This window comes from Pelmatolapia mariae, linkage group LG16_19, assembly GCF_036321145.2.
Source record: "Pelmatolapia mariae isolate MD_Pm_ZW linkage group LG16_19, Pm_UMD_F_2, whole genome shotgun sequence".
Taxonomy (NCBI): domain Eukaryota; kingdom Metazoa; phylum Chordata; class Actinopteri; order Cichliformes; family Cichlidae; genus Pelmatolapia; species Pelmatolapia mariae.
In genome coordinates, this window is record NC_086241.1 from 41,952,255 (window position 1) to 41,972,178 (window position 19,924).

At 40.2% G+C, this 19,924-nt stretch overlaps 1 protein-coding gene across 1 annotated transcript in view; it reads left to right on the top strand.

Annotated features, from left to right (window-relative positions):
• sptbn5 (spectrin, beta, non-erythrocytic 5) overlaps nt 1–19,924 on the top strand; it is a 48,813-nt gene that overhangs the window by 2,500 nt on the left and 26,389 nt on the right. Inside the window, exons 2-36 of the mRNA XM_063497667.1 lie at nt 138–305; nt 610–726; nt 963–1,111; nt 1,265–1,493; nt 3,125–3,211; nt 3,335–3,442; nt 3,518–3,602; nt 3,681–3,814; nt 6,095–6,315; nt 6,444–6,582; nt 6,704–6,838; nt 6,929–7,017; nt 7,203–7,356; nt 8,987–9,190; nt 9,507–9,713; nt 9,992–10,166; nt 10,781–10,915; nt 11,024–11,265; nt 11,411–11,563; nt 12,349–12,479; nt 12,747–12,998; nt 13,620–13,695; nt 14,084–14,297; nt 14,635–14,918; nt 15,090–15,229; nt 16,010–16,109; nt 16,279–16,449; nt 16,615–16,779; nt 17,302–17,391; nt 17,477–17,613; nt 18,012–18,198; nt 18,364–18,473; nt 19,099–19,189; nt 19,393–19,509; nt 19,660–19,817. Coding sequence (XP_063353737.1) covers nt 138–305; nt 610–726; nt 963–1,111; nt 1,265–1,493; nt 3,125–3,211; nt 3,335–3,442; nt 3,518–3,602; nt 3,681–3,814; nt 6,095–6,315; nt 6,444–6,582; nt 6,704–6,838; nt 6,929–7,017; nt 7,203–7,356; nt 8,987–9,190; nt 9,507–9,713; nt 9,992–10,166; nt 10,781–10,915; nt 11,024–11,265; nt 11,411–11,563; nt 12,349–12,479; nt 12,747–12,998; nt 13,620–13,695; nt 14,084–14,297; nt 14,635–14,918; nt 15,090–15,229; nt 16,010–16,109; nt 16,279–16,449; nt 16,615–16,779; nt 17,302–17,391; nt 17,477–17,613; nt 18,012–18,198; nt 18,364–18,473; nt 19,099–19,189; nt 19,393–19,509; nt 19,660–19,817 — 5,354 coding nt within the window. The remainder of the gene's footprint in view (nt 1–137; nt 306–609; nt 727–962; nt 1,112–1,264; nt 1,494–3,124; nt 3,212–3,334; nt 3,443–3,517; nt 3,603–3,680; nt 3,815–6,094; nt 6,316–6,443; nt 6,583–6,703; nt 6,839–6,928; nt 7,018–7,202; nt 7,357–8,986; nt 9,191–9,506; nt 9,714–9,991; nt 10,167–10,780; nt 10,916–11,023; nt 11,266–11,410; nt 11,564–12,348; nt 12,480–12,746; nt 12,999–13,619; nt 13,696–14,083; nt 14,298–14,634; nt 14,919–15,089; nt 15,230–16,009; nt 16,110–16,278; nt 16,450–16,614; nt 16,780–17,301; nt 17,392–17,476; nt 17,614–18,011; nt 18,199–18,363; nt 18,474–19,098; nt 19,190–19,392; nt 19,510–19,659; nt 19,818–19,924) is intronic.

Genomic DNA, 19,924 nt, shown 5'->3' on the forward strand with positions numbered 1-19,924 from the left:
TACCAAATAACTGCAAGGTTTAGTAATATTTCTGATTTGCAAGCTTGAACAACGTGAACATCAAAAATCTGGTACAGTAACGGGGAGCTTCTATGTCAGGTTTGGCTCGTAACTGAAACTGTCCGGATCTCCTGCAGGAGAAATTGGAGCTGACTGACGTCTATACTGAACTTAAAACCGGAGTAGTTCTGATCCGTCTGCTGGAGCTCATCGCCAACGAGAAGTTGCCATCGCGGAGCCGAGGCAAGCTAAGAGTCCACTTTCTGGAGAACAACAGCATTGCCATCAATTTCCTCAAAACCAAAGTAACCTACTTTTTCCTGAAGTGTCCTGAAAGTGATCCACCAAATTTACAAATATACAAAATTAATCTTATACACACAAACCTCAGTGTACAAGTGTATATGGTTATAGTATTATTCCACATGAGGAGAATGTTCTTTTCTCAGTAATTTTTAATCTTGATTAAATGTTAGTTCTAAAAAGCCAATCACATTATCCTAAATGTCAAGGTAATGACTTTCTGTTCTTACTGGCAGCTGTTAAATGTTGAACTTCATAGCAGTCTCACGAACGACAGGTTCACACTGCTCTATGCTCTACCGTTAGATTCGGGTGGATCTAATTGGTCCAGAAAATGTGGTGGATGGGGATCGTACACTGATCCTGGGGCTGCTGTGGATCATCATCCTCAGGTTTCAGATTGGACATATTAACCTGGAAGAGGTATCGATTTAAAACTACAGCAGAATCAGTTATCTCCTTTAATCTAAACAATTTATTTATGAATTTAACATATTTAACATTTTCCCTCTTTTTTGGGGTATTTTCCTTTTCCCTTTCCTTTCCCTTGCTCCTCCACATTTTTACTTTTGTCTTTCCATCTCCTTGTCTTTTAAATCTTTTCCATTTTTGCCTCGTTCTCATTTCATCTCACCCACTTCCCTCCTCCTCTTTCTCAGGGGAACAGCGTAGCTCATCGCTCAGCCAAGGAGGCTCTGCTGATCTGGTGTCAGAGGAAAACATCAGGCTACAATGGTGTTGACGTGCAGGACTTTTCCTCCAGCTGGAGGGATGGACTTGCCTTCAATGCTCTTATCCACGCCCACCGGTAGCATACTTGTGCACACGCATTTTTGTTGTATTTGTGAGGTCCCTCATAAAATGTTTCCACTTTCCTAAAATATCCTCGAAAGTCAAAAACTCAAATGGAAACTCAAATCGCTTCTCACAGAGTAAACAAACATGTGTCTGTCCATCCCAGACCTGACCTTTTTGACTACCACCATTTTCATGGCGATAACCCCCAGCGTAATCTGGAGCATGCGTTCACTCTGGCAGAGCGGGAGTTCAGTATCATGCAGCTTCTGGAGGTGGATGACATCATGGTCGCTCATCCTGATGAAAAGTCCATCATGACCTACGTGTCTCTGTACTACCACTACTTTTCCAGGATGAAGCAGGGGCAGACCATCCAGAAAAGACTTGCCAAGGTTGGATTCAGCACAAACATAAACACAGCAACATTGCATACAACAGAAAAAAAGATCAGTCAGATAAATAAATAATATGACCATAATAGCTTAATACATAATATTAACTTAAGCCTGTGATTCTAAATTTGTGTATAGATGAGTGCACATAAATATATATGACACATACAGACATGCACATGTTGTAGATATTAAAGGTGACATATTTCTAATATAAGGCAGAATTGTTTGTGTTTAACTATTAACTTAAACGTGCAGTAAAAATAAAAAAGAGAAGCAATGGGGCAGAGAAAGAGTCTGTATCAGTCTGTCAGTCCATCTTTTCAGACTCAGTCGGCTATTGTAACTCGATGTTGATTAGCAAAAACCGAGGCTGGTTACAATACAACTGACATAATTTTATGGAAAATCTAATCTAAATGGTTTCTGAACAATTACATTCAATTTATTTGTCCCTAAACTCAAATTGTGGGTCCTTTTTTTCTTTAAATAATGTGTTGCTTGACATAATGTCTGTCATACCGTTTATAGTGTGGACTGCTCTGCCCCATGTGGGCTGCTTTTGGTATTGTAACCTGCTCTAAATAGTGTAGATTACTGCTACACAGCTGATGGGATTTTTATTTTGGTAGATAAGAAGGTATTAGTAGCTCAAATGAGAACCATTCATAAAAGAGGGCTGTGGATGTTAAGAATCACATCAGATCACATACAATGAGATGCTGCCGGAGGCAGCAGCAGGAACTCATTCAGAGAACCACACACCTTTACCACACTGAAGCTACAAGCCTTTATCTGCTTCACACATGTTCCTTCTGCTGTACATGATAATAACCAAGTTAAACTGAGTTAAACTGTTTTGGGGCTGAGTGTTGTCAGATGTTTTTTAAGGTTTGCATTTTGCTTATTTGGACTGAGGGTTATGGTTTCAGGAGTGAAAGTGCTGTGACTGAGCACTGATGCTGCTGTATTGCTTCTCATTTTTAAATAACAACCAAATTAGTTCATGGGAGGTGAAACTAATGTGTTTAATTTCTCATCTTAAGTCACGTACACAATGGAAGTGATAACTACAGCTTTGAAAATTATGTTAGAAGCCACTTTTATATTTATTAGCATTTTTGCATTGATAGGTAGGCAACTATAAATCATAAATTAAGCAAGCCAATCATGTGATGTAATATAACAGCCATGTGTTTTAAAATCAACATTGGCTCATATAGCTTGTGATAGTGATAGTGCTCAGGCGCAGTGACCAGCATTTTCAGAATGCCAGGAAGTGACTGACAGCAGTCTTTTCCAATAAGGTTGAGCAGTTTCAGATTGACACTTTTTTTTTACCCCAGTGGGGTTGAGGGGACATCAAGAGGGGCAGGTGCAGGATGCAGAATTACAGTTAGCAGAATTAGAGTCAGCCAGCAACAATGGGGATAGCCTATTAACAACGAAATTATTAAAAAGGCAAGAAATGTAATTTAAGGATTCATTTAAATGAGCAACTTTGCTTGGTTGCTAATTCTTTGGTTAAGAACAATGTTTTTGTCTTTGATTTGCCAGTCCAGATTCCATTTTAACATATCAAACCAAAACATCCAGAACACAAAAGTAGGACTTCATTCTTTTCTCCACAGATTGTTGGGATGCTCATGGAGCTGGATGGCATGAAGATCCAGTATGAAAGAATGGTCTCAGATCTGCTTCGCTGGATCAAAACTAAGGTAACAGGTCAATCCAATTCTATATATATATTACAGAAAAACACCGGAATATAAGACAAAAAAACCCAAAAAACAATTAATGAATTAAATTTGGTGATTATTGTTTGACTTTATTGACTGAAGATGGTGCAGCTGAATGACAGAAGATTCCCAAACTCTTTGAGGGAGATGCAGAAACTGATGAGCGCTTTTAAGACCTACAGAACTGTGGAGAAACCTCCCAAATACCAGGTCTGATGACCCTCACATTTTAAATTCAGCATCCTCCTTTATTAATCTCGTTAAAGTTAAGGCTTGTTTTTCCAGGAGCGTGGGGCAATTGAGGCCCACTTGTTCAGTCTGAGGACTCAACTGGCAGCCAACAACCAATGGGCTTATAATCCTCCAGAGGGTACAGAACACTACCAGTCAATTATAATATAAGGGCTGCTACGACAAAGATCGCTCATGCTGTTGTGTGTTTGTAAAGGTAAAACTCTGAATGACATAGAGAAGAGCTGGGCTATGCTGGAGAGGGCGGAACATGAACGAGAGCGAGCCCTACAGGAAACGCTGCTGCGCCTGGAAAGCCTGGAGCAACTTGCACAGAAGTTTGCCAGGAAGGTAATGCCACTCTGCTCATATGAATGTCTTTGTTACAAGTCTCCCAGTTTTGATCATATTGTGGATCATAATGTTATGGAGTTGCCTGACATATTCCTGAGTAAATTCTAAAAACAACTTTGTGATTACAAATCACTGTGTTGTGCGTAGAAATAAATTTCAGTGACAGGGCTCTAGACTAACCTTTTGCCATGGGCGCACCGGCACAAAAGTTAGGCGCACTCAAATTTTTTAACCGCATCGCTTAACACCGCAGTTTTACATGTTTTTTGGGGGGGAAATTGCAGTCCATACAGACAATATTCATTTCTAAATTATTAACTAACAATCTTGTGCTTAAAGTGCTTTGTCAATATTGTAGAAAATGTTAAACTTAATCATCATCTTGGCCTCCTCTGACGACCTGTTTGCTGTTGCATGCTGCTGAAAGGCAGTGGGGAGAGGGGACACTTGGGCAGTGCATTTATTGCAGCATATAATGTGTTTCCTGAATACACTGTGCTTTTTCAGCATTCAAAGATTGATGGCACTGTGTCAGAGCTGGCTATGAATTTCAGACGGATCAGGCCTTAACTTAACAAAAAAGTTATCAATAGTTCTTTTCATCTTTTCTCATTACCCACAGCTACATCCACTTCTCTCAGGCCTAGGCTGCTCACTAGGGCTGGGTATCATCACTGATTTCTATAATCCATTCGATTCTGGTTCTCAAAGTCCTGATACAATTCAGTTTAGCCTCAGACAGTCAGAAATATTCTGATCATTTATCAGTACTGATACATGTGAGAATCAGAATTATGAACATCACAGCAGATGCCTTTGTGTGAAAGTAACTGAGAATAAAACACAGAAAAACATGAAGGAGATTTTTCTGGCCTGACTTTTTATAGCAGATAACCGTAAAAATATTCTGCAATTTTGCACAATTTTAAAAAGTTTAAATTTCTTCAGTATTGAACAACAGAAAAAAATGGGCTTTCTTGTCCGAGGTAATTTAAGTGAAAAAAAGAAAAGAAAAAGACAGCGGCCGACAGCGCTGTAAACAACGGTAGACTGGTGGGTAATAAGCGAATGAATAATGCAGAAAACAGATTTGAGACGGGAAACTGTTCTTGAAGTACAGAGAGAGAGAGAGAGAGAGAGAGCTGTGCATGAAGTGTGATTTTTATCGTGGTGGAAGCAAAACAGCAAAAGTAAGAGGGAATTCATGACGACATTGATCAAATGTGAAGCGTAGTTCGCTGCTTCTTTTGCTGCTGGCTCGGTGAATTTTGGTTGGAGAGAGACAAAACCTGCAGCTCAGAATCAGCGCAAAAAGACGTAAACATAGAGCGGACCCGACGCATCAGAATCGGTGAGCTCCGACAGCGTGACCGTCTGCGGCCCGTCGGGTGAGAAAGCCGAGAAAGACAAAGCTGATTCTGATGCGTCGGGTCCGCGCTGTGTTTACGTCTTTGTGTGGAGTCCGTGTGCCTGCTCTCATTTACTGTTTGGTGGTTGTTGAAATAGTTTTGTGAGCTTTAATCTGAGAATCTGGCCTTTCTGACAAAACACAGTTATATTTAAAAGTCAATTCAGGATTTAATGAATCGATATCGCTTTATTCAAGCTACTCACCTCTCTCTATCCACCTGCACTTTCAACTGGACCACGGCCAATCAGAGAGGTCCCGCCCCTGACTATCTCTGATTGGTTTAGTCCACGATAGGGGCATAATGCGTGTCTGTTTTTGATCACACGGAGAGTTGCAGAAATTATTTTTTTTTGTTACCCGAACAAATATTTTTTTTTAGTCGCACCACTGAAAAATTTGGTCGCACCCTAGAGCCCCGAGTGAGTTTTGGTAATGTTAACCTTAAAATGGATGCGACCTTTTAACCACTCTTGTTCCACTGGACATATATGCAAGATCCTGTTATTTGTTATTAGCAACCCCACAGAACAGTAGATACACACGACACAACAAAAAAGTATAATTTTGATTTAATTTTAACCTTTTTTCTTTATTAAAATAGGTATATCAGTTTGAAATATGTTCAGAATGGAATGCCCTTTACATAAAGCTGGGAAATGGGAACAAACGTGTTGCTGTGATTTTGTGAATTTGTTCGTGTAATGTTAACTTACAATGGAAACCACTTTTTAGCATCAGAAAGCTTAATCTATGCAGACAGACAGCATTCAAAACCCTGGATTTGATATTCAACTTTCTGCCTGTTTTTATGGCTCCTAAAAAAATCCCTCAATAGACTGCAAAATCCTTCCTTTTTGTCTTCTCAGGCGGCTCTGAGGGAGGGCTATCTTGAGGACACACTGCGTCTGATCCGGAGGCAGGACATCCGAGGTCTGTCCACACTGGAAGAGACTCAGGCAGCTGGCCGACGTCTGGAGGCCTTGGCTACCGATGCACTGGCCAGGGAGCCACGCTTCACGGCCCTCAGAGACATGGCAAAATCCATAGAGAAAGGAAACTACCACAGCAAGGAGCAAGTCATTAGGAGGTGGGAGGATGAGAACAATGACTTTGTGTAATCTCAAGTCTTTCTCTTTTTGAAGGGAGAAGAACCAAGAAGTGACATTAATAATGTCATTAATAATAACTCTACATAATAATATATTTGTTTCTAAGGGAGGAGAACATTAGCCATCGATGGAAGGACCTGCTGCAGCAGCTCCAAGAACAGAGGATGCTTTTGGGAAATGTAGTTGAAACTCTGAGCATCCTGCGGGACATTGAGCTTGTCTCCCAGGAACTGAAAGAACTACAAGTGAGCTTATTATTCGAATTTTAGTTATAATGACGACACTGGAGTTTTACTTAGATTGTAGTGTGAGAGAAGTGGGGTGATTTTAATATTACTGACTGTCCCCTCCCTTATCCCATCTCAGTCCCAAGCCAGTTCTTCTGAACTGGGGAAGCAGCTGACGGAGGTGGAGTCTCTTCTTCAGAAACAAGATCTCCTGGAAGCTCAGATCTCAACTCATGGTGAAACCATCACTACAATCAGTAGCAGAGCTCTGAAGGTACGCTAATAATTGTCATCTCATGTCCTATTAGTTCACTGTTTGGGGATTTTTTCTGTCAGACTGACCCACCTCCTTTCTCTCTCTCAGGCAAAAGTAAGGGATGGGCAGCAGATTCAGAGCAGAGTGAGAGCTCTTGACACTCAGTATAAATCGCTGGTGTCTCTCAGCAGCAGAAGGTTTGCTTTAGTTTTCTCATTTACAGCATGAGGGAAAAATCATTTATCAAGCAACAGGTCTAAATGTGTAACATTTCTTTGTATGTCCAAAATGGTGGAAGAGAAAGTCTAATTAGTCTGATATTCTGTTGCTACATCTCTCACCTGTGCTCATCTTGCCTCACATCTTTCCTTTGCTGTGTCAGGAGGAGGCAGTTGGAGGCTCAGTTGAAGTTGTTTGAGTTCTTCTATGACTGTGAGGAGTTGGAGGCCTGGATCTATGAGCGCTGGTTAAAGCTGCAGACGGCTGGACTTGGACGAGACCTCAACCACATCCAGGTGGCCGAACACAAGCACAAGGTGAGCCACAAAGCTGTGTATACGGACACTTGAGCCCATAAGGTTCCATGCTTTGGACTTTGACACTGTGGAGAAGTTTTGTTTGTTTTCTACACAGGAACATGTGTTACAAGTGGTTTAAGGGTGTTCTTTGTGAATGTGTTAACTCTGAATTATGTGATGAAAAGTTAACTTTTTTTGTGCCTCTTGTGAAAAACACATGAGATTCATATTATTATTACAAATTGTCAAAACTTTAGAAATGTTACATTGTTATTCTTTATTAAAAAAGAATAACAAAAGCTTATAAAGCAGATAAATGTTTCTGTTTCATTAAAATGCCTTAAACTAAAGCAAGACAGGACTCTAAGACAAAAGATTAACTTAAAGAGGCAGCTTTTATTTGCTGTGAAAACTAAAACCAAAATACATGAACACTAAACAAACAAAAGATAAACTAGAACTAACAACTGAACTGGACTAGACTTGACAACATGGATCTAACACCAGAATACAGCTTACATGGAGAACACGACAATGAACAGAGTGAGACTAAACACTTAAATACAGATGCAGGATAACGAGGGGATGGAAACACAGCTAGGACTAATAAAACCTGAGAAGACAGGGAGGAAGCAAAACTAAATACACTGAATACAGGACAAAGGACTATCAAAATAAAACAGGAAACAAGAGACACACATTAAGACTTAAACACAGGGAACAGGGGGAGCAAGGGTCATGAAAGGGAGACATTTTAACATGCGCGAGAGACATGATAGACTACACAAGCAACAAGGACACAGGGGAGGCCAAGCACAGAACCATAAATAATATTAAATAGTATAAAACATAATCTTAAAAAGAAGAAAACATAAATCCTGAGTCTCCGACCCACGGCCCTGACAATATAGAGTTGGACCTACAATAGGTTGCATGCTGTGTGGATTGTTGAGGGATTATGGACCTAAAACCAGGATGCAGGAAACAGTGACTGAACTCTAAGCAAGCTTTAATGGTGATAACCCAGAGAGTAAACCAAGCCAAAATCCAGAAGCTGAATACAAAAAGCAGGGAATCCAAAACATCAAGGGACACTTGGCGTCAAGGGCGACAGAGACAATACAAGAGGTAATGAGGTAAGTGTTCGTCATGTGATGAAGATAATTGAAACTAATCTTGAGACAAGGGAAGTAGGAATAAAAACAAAACACAAGTGACAAAAGACTATAAAAATAAAACAGGAAGTAACAAAACACCAACACAATGACTCTAACAAACAAACATTCCTAAAGGAATAATGTAAAGCAAACTGAAACAAAGGATTAAGTCATCAGGAGTAACCAATCAAACTAAGACTTAAGAATTCAAAAATACACAAGCTGAAAAAAGTCCAAAGCCCAAGACCACGAAACAATATTTGCCAAGTTTTAAATGAAATGAAAATAACATAAACAAGAAACAGCAATGCAAAGAACAGGAGTGCATCTAAACAAAACAAACAAATAATAACATTTAAATTCTGGTTTAAGTCATGTAATCTGGCTCTCGTGACTGTTTTTAGGCTGAACATGACCCCACCTTGAGAATAAAGGCATTTTAAATCTATCTTGATTCTAAATGCCACTTCAAATAAATCATAATTTGATAGGTGCTGGAGGCGGAGGTCCAGGCCCAGGAGTCTTTGTATAAAGGTGTCCTGGGTCGAGGTCAGGATCTGCTCTCCAAACAGAGTCAGGAGAATCAGCAAGCTGTTCAGAAGTGGATCAGGACTCTCAAGAAGCAGTGGAGCCACCTGACTGACGAGGTGACAGGACACCGCGACAGACTGCAGGCTGCTGCTACCATAAAGCAGGTGAATAATGTGTAATTAAAGGCAGAGAAGAAGAAGAGAAGAATGAAAAAAAGCTGTTTTTGTTTAGTGTAGCTTCTTTTTGTCTGTAAACTCCTATCTCTGCTTTCAACAAACACATTTTTGAGGTATTACTGTTTTTTTACAGTTAGTGTAATTATTTTGCAGTCAGATTTTTACCTGTGTGCTGCTGTTATTGCGTAGGTTCTGACCATCCTGTCACGTATGTTATGTTTTATTTTCTTGTGTGGTCTTTTGGAACCTGCTCTTGATCTCTATAGGCATGCTCTAAGACAGTAACCTTTATTTCTCTGACCAGTATTTTGCAGATGTGGAGGAGGCTAACTCCTGGCTAGGTGACAGGAAGCCACTGCTGATAAGCGAGGATCATGGGAAGGACGATTCCAGCACAGCGGTGCTTCTGCAGCGCCACCTTCGTTTGGAGAAGGAGATGGCAGCGTATGCCTCAGAGATAAAGAGACTGTCAGAACAGTCAAAGACTGCAGCACAGCTGACGGCACTGACTGCACAGCAGGTCATTCTGCATGCTTTATTTGGATATTGTTTCTGTCAGATAGATTTTCCTAACATTTCTTATGTGTAGTTATTTATGAGTCCTTACTAAAATAATATAACATAGTTGAAAGATGTTTCTCCTATGTGTTCCTTACTTTTTTAATCTTCATTTATTGGCTGTTATAAACTGTGATATCAATAAACTGACAAATAGCTAATATTGGCTCTACAACACTGACTGTGATAGTAGATGCAAAGCTATAGGCAATATTTCCTCATCCTTTGTAGGCAGAGCCTCAGCAAGGCAAGATGATCCAATATAGTGATTCCTCTGGGGAAGAGGAGAAGGAGGGGCAAGGAGCACGAACCTCACTATCCAGTACCAGAGGTGGGAAGGGCCCTGTAAGCATCCCCCCTCAGAAAGAGGAAATCAAGGCCAAAGTCCGCTTCAGATACAGCAGAGGTACTGGAGTACTTAGTGTCACTGTTGTGTTGCATAGCATGATAAGGAGTGACTGCTACTCATACATGAAAACATAAGCCTATATTCTGCACTAAATAATCTGCCAGCACTACACTGTGTTATTTCATTTCTCATTTTCATACAGAATGCCCATTTTTCTCTTAAAACAGAAATCTTACTTAGGTCAGACCAAGTCACATAAGAAATATTCATCAAATATTTAGGCAAATTTATAGAGATGCTCTTGTTTACAGAGAGGACCAGATAACAGGCCAATTTAAGAGGAAAAATATCATGCATTATGTCCTTCTCTATTAACCATGTCTGAAAGTGGCTTTACTCCAATTCGCTATTTTCTGTAACACAGGCTAGGTTAACACAGGTTTACTCTGTGGTTTACTATGAAGAGCAGTAATCTGTGCTAAAAAAAAATGATGACAGAAAATAAGGAAAAGCAGATTATGTAAATTTTAACTGTTTTCATTTTTGCATTTCTAAAATGTAGCCAAGTGTGTTGTGATGAACAGACATGGGCTATATCTGAAATCACATAACAGAAAAACACATAGTAGATACTTTATTGAAATGTAAAGTATAAACTAAACTGATTTCAGGTCAGTTTCCGTGGGACCGCAATGAGATTGTGACCATCATCAGCAGTGAGCCGGATGGAGACAGAGTTGTGGCCAGAGACAGTGGAGGAAACCAGCAGTCCATTCCCAAAACCTACCTGAATATGCTGCCATCCAGTGTATGATCAATACTGAACCAGTTCTTTGGTCAGATTATGAAAATATCACATCTCGTTAGTGGGTTAGGGTTTTCACATTGCCCAATTATTATGTATTTTTTTAAAGTGTCAATAACTTTATCACACCCTCTTCAGGTTCCTCCACCCACTCCACCTGCCTCAGCCAATGATATGCCAGAAAGCTCAAGCAAGAAACTGAGTCGTCCTAGGCGAAGACGCTCTATGCGTCGCGGCACAGCCGAGATCCAAACCACATGGCTGCCAGACCCCGAGTACCAGAGAGATACTGTGGAGAGCACACAGGGCAGGTTGGACCAAGAGTACAATTTCTTGTACAACCTGGTGAAGGTGAGAGAAAGGAGCAGCATACAGAATATAAACTGTTTACTTAGTTATGTGGGAGGTTGTATTAAGATGACAGATTATTATACAGAAAAGGACATTCAGAGAAGCTGTATTCTAAAATCAGATTTATATTTATATTGGTTTTCAGACAAAGACAAAGAGCCTGGAGGAGATACTGCGTCTCCATCGATTTTACAACAGCTGCCATGAGTTTGAGTCATGGATGGAGGATAAGGAGAACATCCTCAACACCTTCAGCACTGATGGTGACAATCTAGCAGTTGTTCAGGCCAAATATGAGGTGAAGACTTCTCCAGAAAAATATTCCCAAACATATCTTAAAAGACTTATCCTACAAACTGAAAACAGGGGATCAACTCATCTGGGTGAAACAAATGTCCCAATACCTCATGATTTTTCTAATTTGTTTAATCCTTAAATGCATCTCTTAAAAAATATTAAGACTACATCACAGCCCATCATTTTGTTCAGTTAAGATCTCAGCACAAACTGTAACAGCAGTCAGGTGTTTCCTTTTGCTGATGGTGGGAAATTTAGCCTTGTGGGTTTACTTATAAATTAGTAAATAATAGCACAGTATTTGTGAAATATGTTTATAACGTGGCTAGATTGATTCTGATACCAACAGATTTGTAGATGAAGATCAACCTAAAGTTAAGCTCATAAATCATATTATTTACTGGGAAGGAGAAACTTTTAACCTCTAAAGCCAGAAAATCACAGGGAAAATACTGGCTTCCATATGTCACTTCTGTAGGTTAATCAGAAATGAAAAAAATGTGGCTTTAGGTAGAATACATCTGATAAGGCAGCAGTTCATATTAAGTGCCATTGAGTTTTCATTGATTTTCTTCTGCAGCATCAGTCTTTCGTTTCAATGATTTTCACCCAAACAACAACTTTTTTTGTTGCTTTTTTAAATGATTAATTTGAGATTTTTTCTGACTTTTGGACATATTTAAGAGGCCTGATTTTTTTATTTTCACTTCTTCAGAATAAACTCAGACAAACTCAGATTCATAAAATATCTGAATACTTTGACTCATCCTTGACTTTCTGTTTTAGAACTTTCTGACTGAGTTAGCGAGCGGACGAGGTCAGCTGGACGATATCATCAAAATGGCAGACGAGCTGGTGAAGAGCCAGCACAGTAAACAGAAAGAAATCCGATCCAGAAAGAGGAGTGTTTCCAAAAGGTGCAAAAAAAGTCCAAATCACTCAAATCAGCACAAGGACCCAGATACACAAACTAGATCCTGTGAAATCTCATTGTTACTGTTATTAAAATGACAACAGTGAAGGACCCAGTAACAATGGCTTGCTATTATAGCAACATGCTATAATAAAGTGCCTGGGCTGTAGGTTGAGTACAGGACAGCATTTTGGACAGTTTTGGTGCGCCAGAAGCTCCTGATGACTGTGTGACAACTGTGTGATAGTTCTTGGTTCTTGGTGTGTTGCAGGTGGGATCGGATTCAGCAGCTGAAGGATGACAAAGGAAAGGAGCTGCTGAGTACGGCAGACGTGCAGTCCTTCCTGCATAGCTGCGAGGAGGCTAAAGCTCAGCTGCAGGGTGAGCTGTCCCAGCTTGACGAAGTGGACATGGGCTGCACCCCCTTCACTCTGCTTGCTGAGGAGAAGAACCAGATTCGGGCCCTTAGAGACATCAAGATGCTTGAGGGGAAGATTGCTTACCTGAAGAGCGTTGCAAAGATGTATGGTCTGATATAGTCTGTGGGATTTTGAGGTGTTCTGCAGTTGTCTCAATAGTACTTAATTTAATCAAAAACACTTTAAAAGTAATTGATGGTTACAAATATGTTAAGCAACCAATCAATCAATATATAATAATAATTTTAGAAATGTATGTGGTAATTTGATAGAAATAAGTCATTGTTGTTTTGTATTTGATGTTCATAATGATTCATCAGTGATGTGATATATGTATATAAAGGAAATGAAAAGAGCCATAGATGTGACACTGAAGAAAGCAAGGTAGCTGCAGTTTTCCTGAGAATAGTTATGTGAATTACTTTCACATGAATGGGCTCATGAATTGACCCACACTGGTCTGTACCTTGGTACATGGGCTTTGATGTGTTCATGTGTTCACCGCTCTCCAAATATCTATTACAGATGATAATGGTATCTTACTTTACATTAAGAATAATACAGAGCTGCATTAGTCTGAAAGGTTTCAAAGTTTTGGTCGATAAAAGATCGAGTTAAAACACTTTACATGAACTTCTAGCTAAAAGTGTTTTTTCTAAAGAAACTTCACGGTGGAGTACATCCCCATTCATCTCCACTCAATTTGCTCACATCCTGTGTTACAGGAAGCAGGACTGCAGTCCGGCAGAGAGTGCGGCCATTATGGAGGAGGTTCGAGGTTTGGAGGCTCTGCTGGATCAGGTGACATTTTCCTTCTTTGTTTTAGACTGACTGGAGTGTAGTAGCCAAGAGTGAAGGTGTTCAAACTTCAGTCTGTATTCCTACAGAACATCTCTTTTGTGCTTGCAACATTTTGTGTTGATTTGCATTGACAGTGACATACTCGACATCATTCTTTTATTTATAAAAGTGAAGATCTCTTATTTTTTGTATGTACAAAGCAGGTGGTATAAGACTGAAAAGGTACAGCGTTTGGGTCATTATAATTAGGTTTGATATTCTGATAAACACAGACTCAGAGGCTGTTACTGTTTTATTATTGTTATATTATTATTAAATGTTTTGAGTAAAAAAAATCTAAAATAAAACTACAAACTAAAAAAAACTACATTTCTGCTTTTTTGTACAGGTGAAATGTCAAGCATCAGACAGACAGCACCAACTGGAGGAGGCCCGCAGGCTGCAAAGTTTCCAGCAGGAGGCCAAGGAGCTAGAGCGCTGGGCGGGTTCAGTTCAGGAACGGCTCCTGCAGGAGGAGACAGCGAGCGACGTGGCCTCGGCTGTCACGCTGCTGGAGCAACACCAGGAGCTGCAACTAGAAATGGAGACACAGAGGAGCAGGTAAATAGCAGAAACTGTGCACAGCATTCAGTGCTTAGTGTGTTAGTGTTCCATTCATTGAATTGCATTCATTTAATTCTATTTCATTTGAAATAAATTAAATCTGCAGCATCAGTAAATTTAAATGCAAAGTGTTTTAGCAGTGGTTAATAGGAATTTTAAAAAATTATGATGAAAATTATTATGATTAAAAATTATGCTGAAGAATGTTCAAATCATTAATCATGTGCACATATTTTTTTTAACTACCATAACGCCTGTCCATAATGAAAGCCATTTCTATCCCCTTATGACAAAGGAATCGAGAAGATTGGCTCATGGACATCATCCTTTAAGTGGACTGTGTCTCTCCCACTGTGTGTGTTTTTGCCAGGCTGAAGGAGATGGAGAACTTAGGGAAATCTCTGCTGCAAGGATCATCCAATGGGAAAATCGGCGGTGTTGACATCCAACAAATCCTTGATAATCTCAGTGCTGAAAGGACTAGGCTGGAGACGCTGTGGGCTAGTAGAAAGCAGCATTTGGAGCAGGGTGTGGAGCTCCAGAGGCTGAACCAAGAGGGAGACCGGATTGAAGCAGCATTGTCTGGACATGAAGCCCGACTAAAAGTCCAAGATCTTGGGGTGAGGGTGCTCATTTCTCACCTTTTTACATGGTCTAGCTCCTTGAAATGTTACCATTAAATTTGAATCCTAAATAAGTATTTATAGGAATCTGTGAAATTGCTGTAAGTAAAAATTATAGGATGTTCTATCATAAAAATGTCAAAATAAAGATTACATTTATTGATGCAGGACTCAGTAGACAGTGTGCACAGTCTACTGGGGCGACAAGATGAACTTGAAAGTCTTCTTAAGGCTTTGGATCAAAGAGTGGATAAATTCACTGAGCGCAGCAAGGAGCTTATCGACCAGCAGCACTTTGCTTCAAAACAGTAAGAAAACACAGCAGAAATTGTTCCAAAAAGTGGGCTGTCAACTCCATAATTTAATTCTTATACTGTACTGGAGTAGCTTTGCATATTTTGCTTTTAAAAATAATCCTTCTTTGCCTAGTCTTAAGCCCATTTATCATATACTGAGCCATGGCATAGTCCCTTCATTCATCCATGTAAAGAATCCCTTTACATCCCTTTATGCCAACTTTCTTCTCATGGACTGTTCCCAGCATACAGAAGGTTTTAACAGGGTGGGTGGGACTGCTGTGCTCACAGCCTGATCTCTATACCTGAGTTTACCAAACTCGGGATATAATTTCTTGGCTAGAAGTTAGGGATAAATAGAATCACTTCTATGAATTGAGTACCATCACTCTATTTGTAAATCGTTCTACAAGTAGAACACACATCACTGCAAAATTAGCATAATGCAAATCTAAGATAATTAAAGCTCATCTGCTTGCTACTTCAACCTAACAGGAAAGCTTTGATGCAGTATGCACACAGTTTGCAGAGCACCAAGGCTGTTTCTTTTCCATACGACATGAAACCGTGCCATCTAGCTGTCAAATAAATTACAACACCACATGTATACCATCTCTGCTACTTTGATTAAATGCCTTGTGAGGGGTCATGCCAATCATCTTCTCAGACAGATGGCAGGGAACTGTTTACATTATTAGTGAAATTGTCCCTCTAACAACCAATATGTTCAAGTCAATAACCTTACAATAAACTGTGTCACCAATCTTTAAAACCTCAATGTTTATCTTACAGCATTAAGGAACGGAGCAGGAGCATCCAAAAAGCCAACAGGAGGCTGAAAGAGAGCTGCAGGAAGAGGAGGAACCTACTGCTGGACTCCAAGAAATACCAGGTACTATTGTCATCATGCTAAAAACAAGAAAACATACTTTACTTTATGTTGTTTATTGTGTCGAGTACCTGCACTGATCATAATATCTACAGGAGAACGCTCAGATGAACGTTATAAGTTCTTTAATAATAATTATAAGGGTGAATTTGCCTGGTGTTTCGTGTGGCAGGAGTTCCAAAGAGATGCAGATGAGCTGCTGTTGTGGATGGAGGAGAAGTTTAAGGTGGCAGAGGACGAGTCCTACCGAGACCCCACAAACATCCTCTGGAAGCTGAAGAAACATGAAGCGGCTGAGAAGGAGATGCAGGCCAACCAAGTCTGGTTGGATAGACTTGTTCAGGTAAAACACCTCGAACTTTTCACCCAGCATGATGACTTCTGCAGAGGAAACAACAAGTGTTTGACAGTGACTCTGGCAACACATGCACAGTTACATATATTGAAAAGACGACTTGCACTTTGTTGAGATGTCACCTTCAGTACATATGTGTGTGTTTGTGATAAGCTGGGAGAGGAGATGATTGCTGAAGAGCACTACAACAGTCAGAGCATCAGCAGGAAGTCTTCTCAGCTCACGAGTCGGTGGAAAAGACTGCAAGGCAAGATGGCTGACAGGGGGGACAGGCTGAGACAGGCAGGGCAGCAGGAGCAGCTGATGGAGCTTTTGCAGGTAAACCACTGATGGAGAAACTGGATAAGATGTTTGTGTGGTCCAGTTCAGTGATGTTGGTGCCTTTTATGGCTTTTTGAGAAAATTACCAGACAAATAATGTTGTCTGTGTAGCCCATCCAAGAAGTTTGTACTTCAGTCTTGATTTGTGAGAGTGTAGCATTTGATTAGCTTGTTAATTAGCACTAATATATCTATGAATGCAGTTTGTTAACCTAGCCTACCTGCATTAATTGATAACCTTACACACCAGCCTCTTGTATGCCTCAAATATGCTCACTACTGGCTCCAAAAAAAGCAAGAAGGACACAGCTTAACTTTGAGACTTCACAAGCCTTTAGGTGACACTATAACTGACCCCTGTCTTTTATATACAGTTCATAGTTTCTGACCAAATTTAAATTTACACTAATTTTAGAGGTCAACTGGAGTAAAAAATTAAAGACCATCCTTCCCAGGAGAAGTAATTGCTGTCCAAACAGAGCTCCATTCTGAGAAAAATCTTGTACTTTTCCTCCTCAGGATGCCAAGCTGAAGATTGAGGCCATCCAGTGGATGCTAAACAATGCTGCCAAAGGTCACGACCTGCGCTCCAGTCGACAGTTGCTGAAGGTGAGGACAGGCCTGCATTGATTTAATGACTCTGGGTTTTACAGTTAGACATCAGTGAGTACTTTGTGTGTGTGTGCTCATGCAGGAGCATCAGCAGCTGGAGCAGGAGGCCAAGGAACTGGCAGAGAAGATCAACTCTATTGTGAGCAGGGCCAAACATCTCGCTTCCAACCACTTTGACTCTCAAAGGATCCTCCAGGAGACAGACGCCTATCTCACTTTGTAAGTTACTTTGAATCTTCAAACAAATTGATATTTGCATTTATTGCATTTAGAGTAACTTCAGTGCACATAAAACCAAGTGCATGGTGAAGAAAAGAAAGGAGTACAAACAAGATCAGGTCAGGGTGTCTCAGCTAAGAAAATGATCTGTTGAAGTAAAATGACAAAAAGCAAAATAACAACAAAAATAAAAGTGGATGACAAGGACGCTCACACAGAGACAAAACCTGAAAGACACAGACACAGAATACAATTTCCTATATCACTTCAGGTTTTATCTGTCATTGTCTCCTTTTGGGTATTTTATTCTGTGTGTAATGAAAAAGTAATAACATAAATATAGTCCAGTGTTCACTTTAGGTTATGATCATCTTGACTTTAGAACCTCTGTGTGGCAGATTCAAGTCCCTGCAGAAACCTCTGGACGAGCGTCGGGCACAACTGGAGGCATCTGTGGTGCTGTTTGGATTTTATCATGATGTGGATCTCGAGCTCAACTGGATCTCTGAGCATGTTCCTGCCTCTGGATCTACAGGATACGACAAATCTCTGGCTGGGGCCCTCAGCCTCATGCAGAAACACAAGGCACGAGCTGGGTTGCAGTTCTTTATCTATAAAACCTCCCCTTTTCCTTCATTTGTTAACTGAGCTGAGAGTTCAGTTGGAATTACAATGGACTCAAGTGATTTGACACATTTACAGGGCTGTGTTTTACTTAACATTTGCTCATGTACTCGTGTGTTAACCCAGGAGCTGCAGGCCGCAGTGAATGCACATAGAAAACACCTGAACCACATTCTGAAGAAAGGGCGCAGCCTAGCCAAATCCAACAAGTCAGAAAGAGAGGAGGTGCTGCAGAGGTGTGGTTGTTTTTTTTGTCATCAAAAAAAAGTTTCATGTTCATCTTACGCTGACATTGCTTATAAAATACATTAAAACTAGAAACCATCACAAAATAAGCATTTACTTAGAAAAGGAAAATGGTATGTTAAAGAATAAGTTATAATAATGGAGAGCCAAAACATTATCAAACACATTACCTTCACATCCACCAAATAATGAGAACAAAATTGACACCATTGAATGACCTTGTCCAAATAGCTTGGTAATCACTCCTGTCTTTGAGGCCTAACACTGATGTAAAGGATTGTTTTCAAAACCCAGCACACTGATCTGAAGGAATAAATTTAGCTAATGACATTAAAACGACCAATTCCATGAGAGAAACTGGTCCTTTCTCTAAATGTAGGATTTTTGATTTTTAGACTGCAAACATGCCATTGGCTTCAATGTATGCAAATGTTTCATAATTTTTATAAATAAAAAGCCTGTTGGGAGGGGTTATGTTATATAGCTGGGCACTTGACACAACTTTGAGAAGTTATTTGTCTGTACTGTTCAAGTGATCTGTAATAAGTAAGGTCTCAGTTTGGACCAAATGTGTTCTGGCTTTGTGGAGCAGTGTAAATTTCTGCTGTTTTGCAGGTGCGACCACCTCAATACAGAGTGGGAGGAGCTTGAGGATGCCTGCAAAAAGAGAGCAGCTCACCTCAGCAAGGCTATTACCAGAGAACAGGTGAGATGGACAAGGATATTTTATATTGGAGGGAAGTGAAAGTCTGATACTGACACTCCATCATCAAAATACCTTTAAGTAAGGCACTTAGTTCTGCAGCTGTCTAACTGGTCATTTAGAGTTAAATTTTGAAGTATTTTATGCTAAACCCAACCAAAACAAAACCTAAACTACTAAATTTTCTGTGTGTGCCTCATCTCTAGCTGCTGTTGGACTGCTCAGAGCTGGAGTCCAGACTCACAGAGATGCTCAGTCTGGTGAACATCGACGACTATGGCAAAAACCAGCTGGCCACACAAAGCCTCATTACTAAACACCAGGTATATCACACACTCTCACTGTGTACACTTTGCTTAGTCGGAAAAGGACCTCATATGATTCCCCTATCGATTCCTGATGAAGAAATCAAAGAACAGCGTGTAGATTGTACAACAACAGAATCAGTAAACAGTATCCTCGTGTACGTGCAGGTGCTGGAAGGACAACTGGAGGTGTTGGAAGCTGAAGTAGAGGCATTAGGAGACCAGGTAGAGCAGGCCATTCAGAACTGGGGCCTGGAGGAGCTCAGCAGACCCTACAGTCGAATGAGCAGCCTGAACCAGCAGCTGCAGCACCAGGCTGGACTCAGGTGAGCACACACTCATATTGTTAGATTACTTTCTCTGCTTTTCTCTCACAGATTGTTTTTTGAGTCTCTCTCTTTTGTGATATTTTTCCTAATTGTTGTTTGTTTAT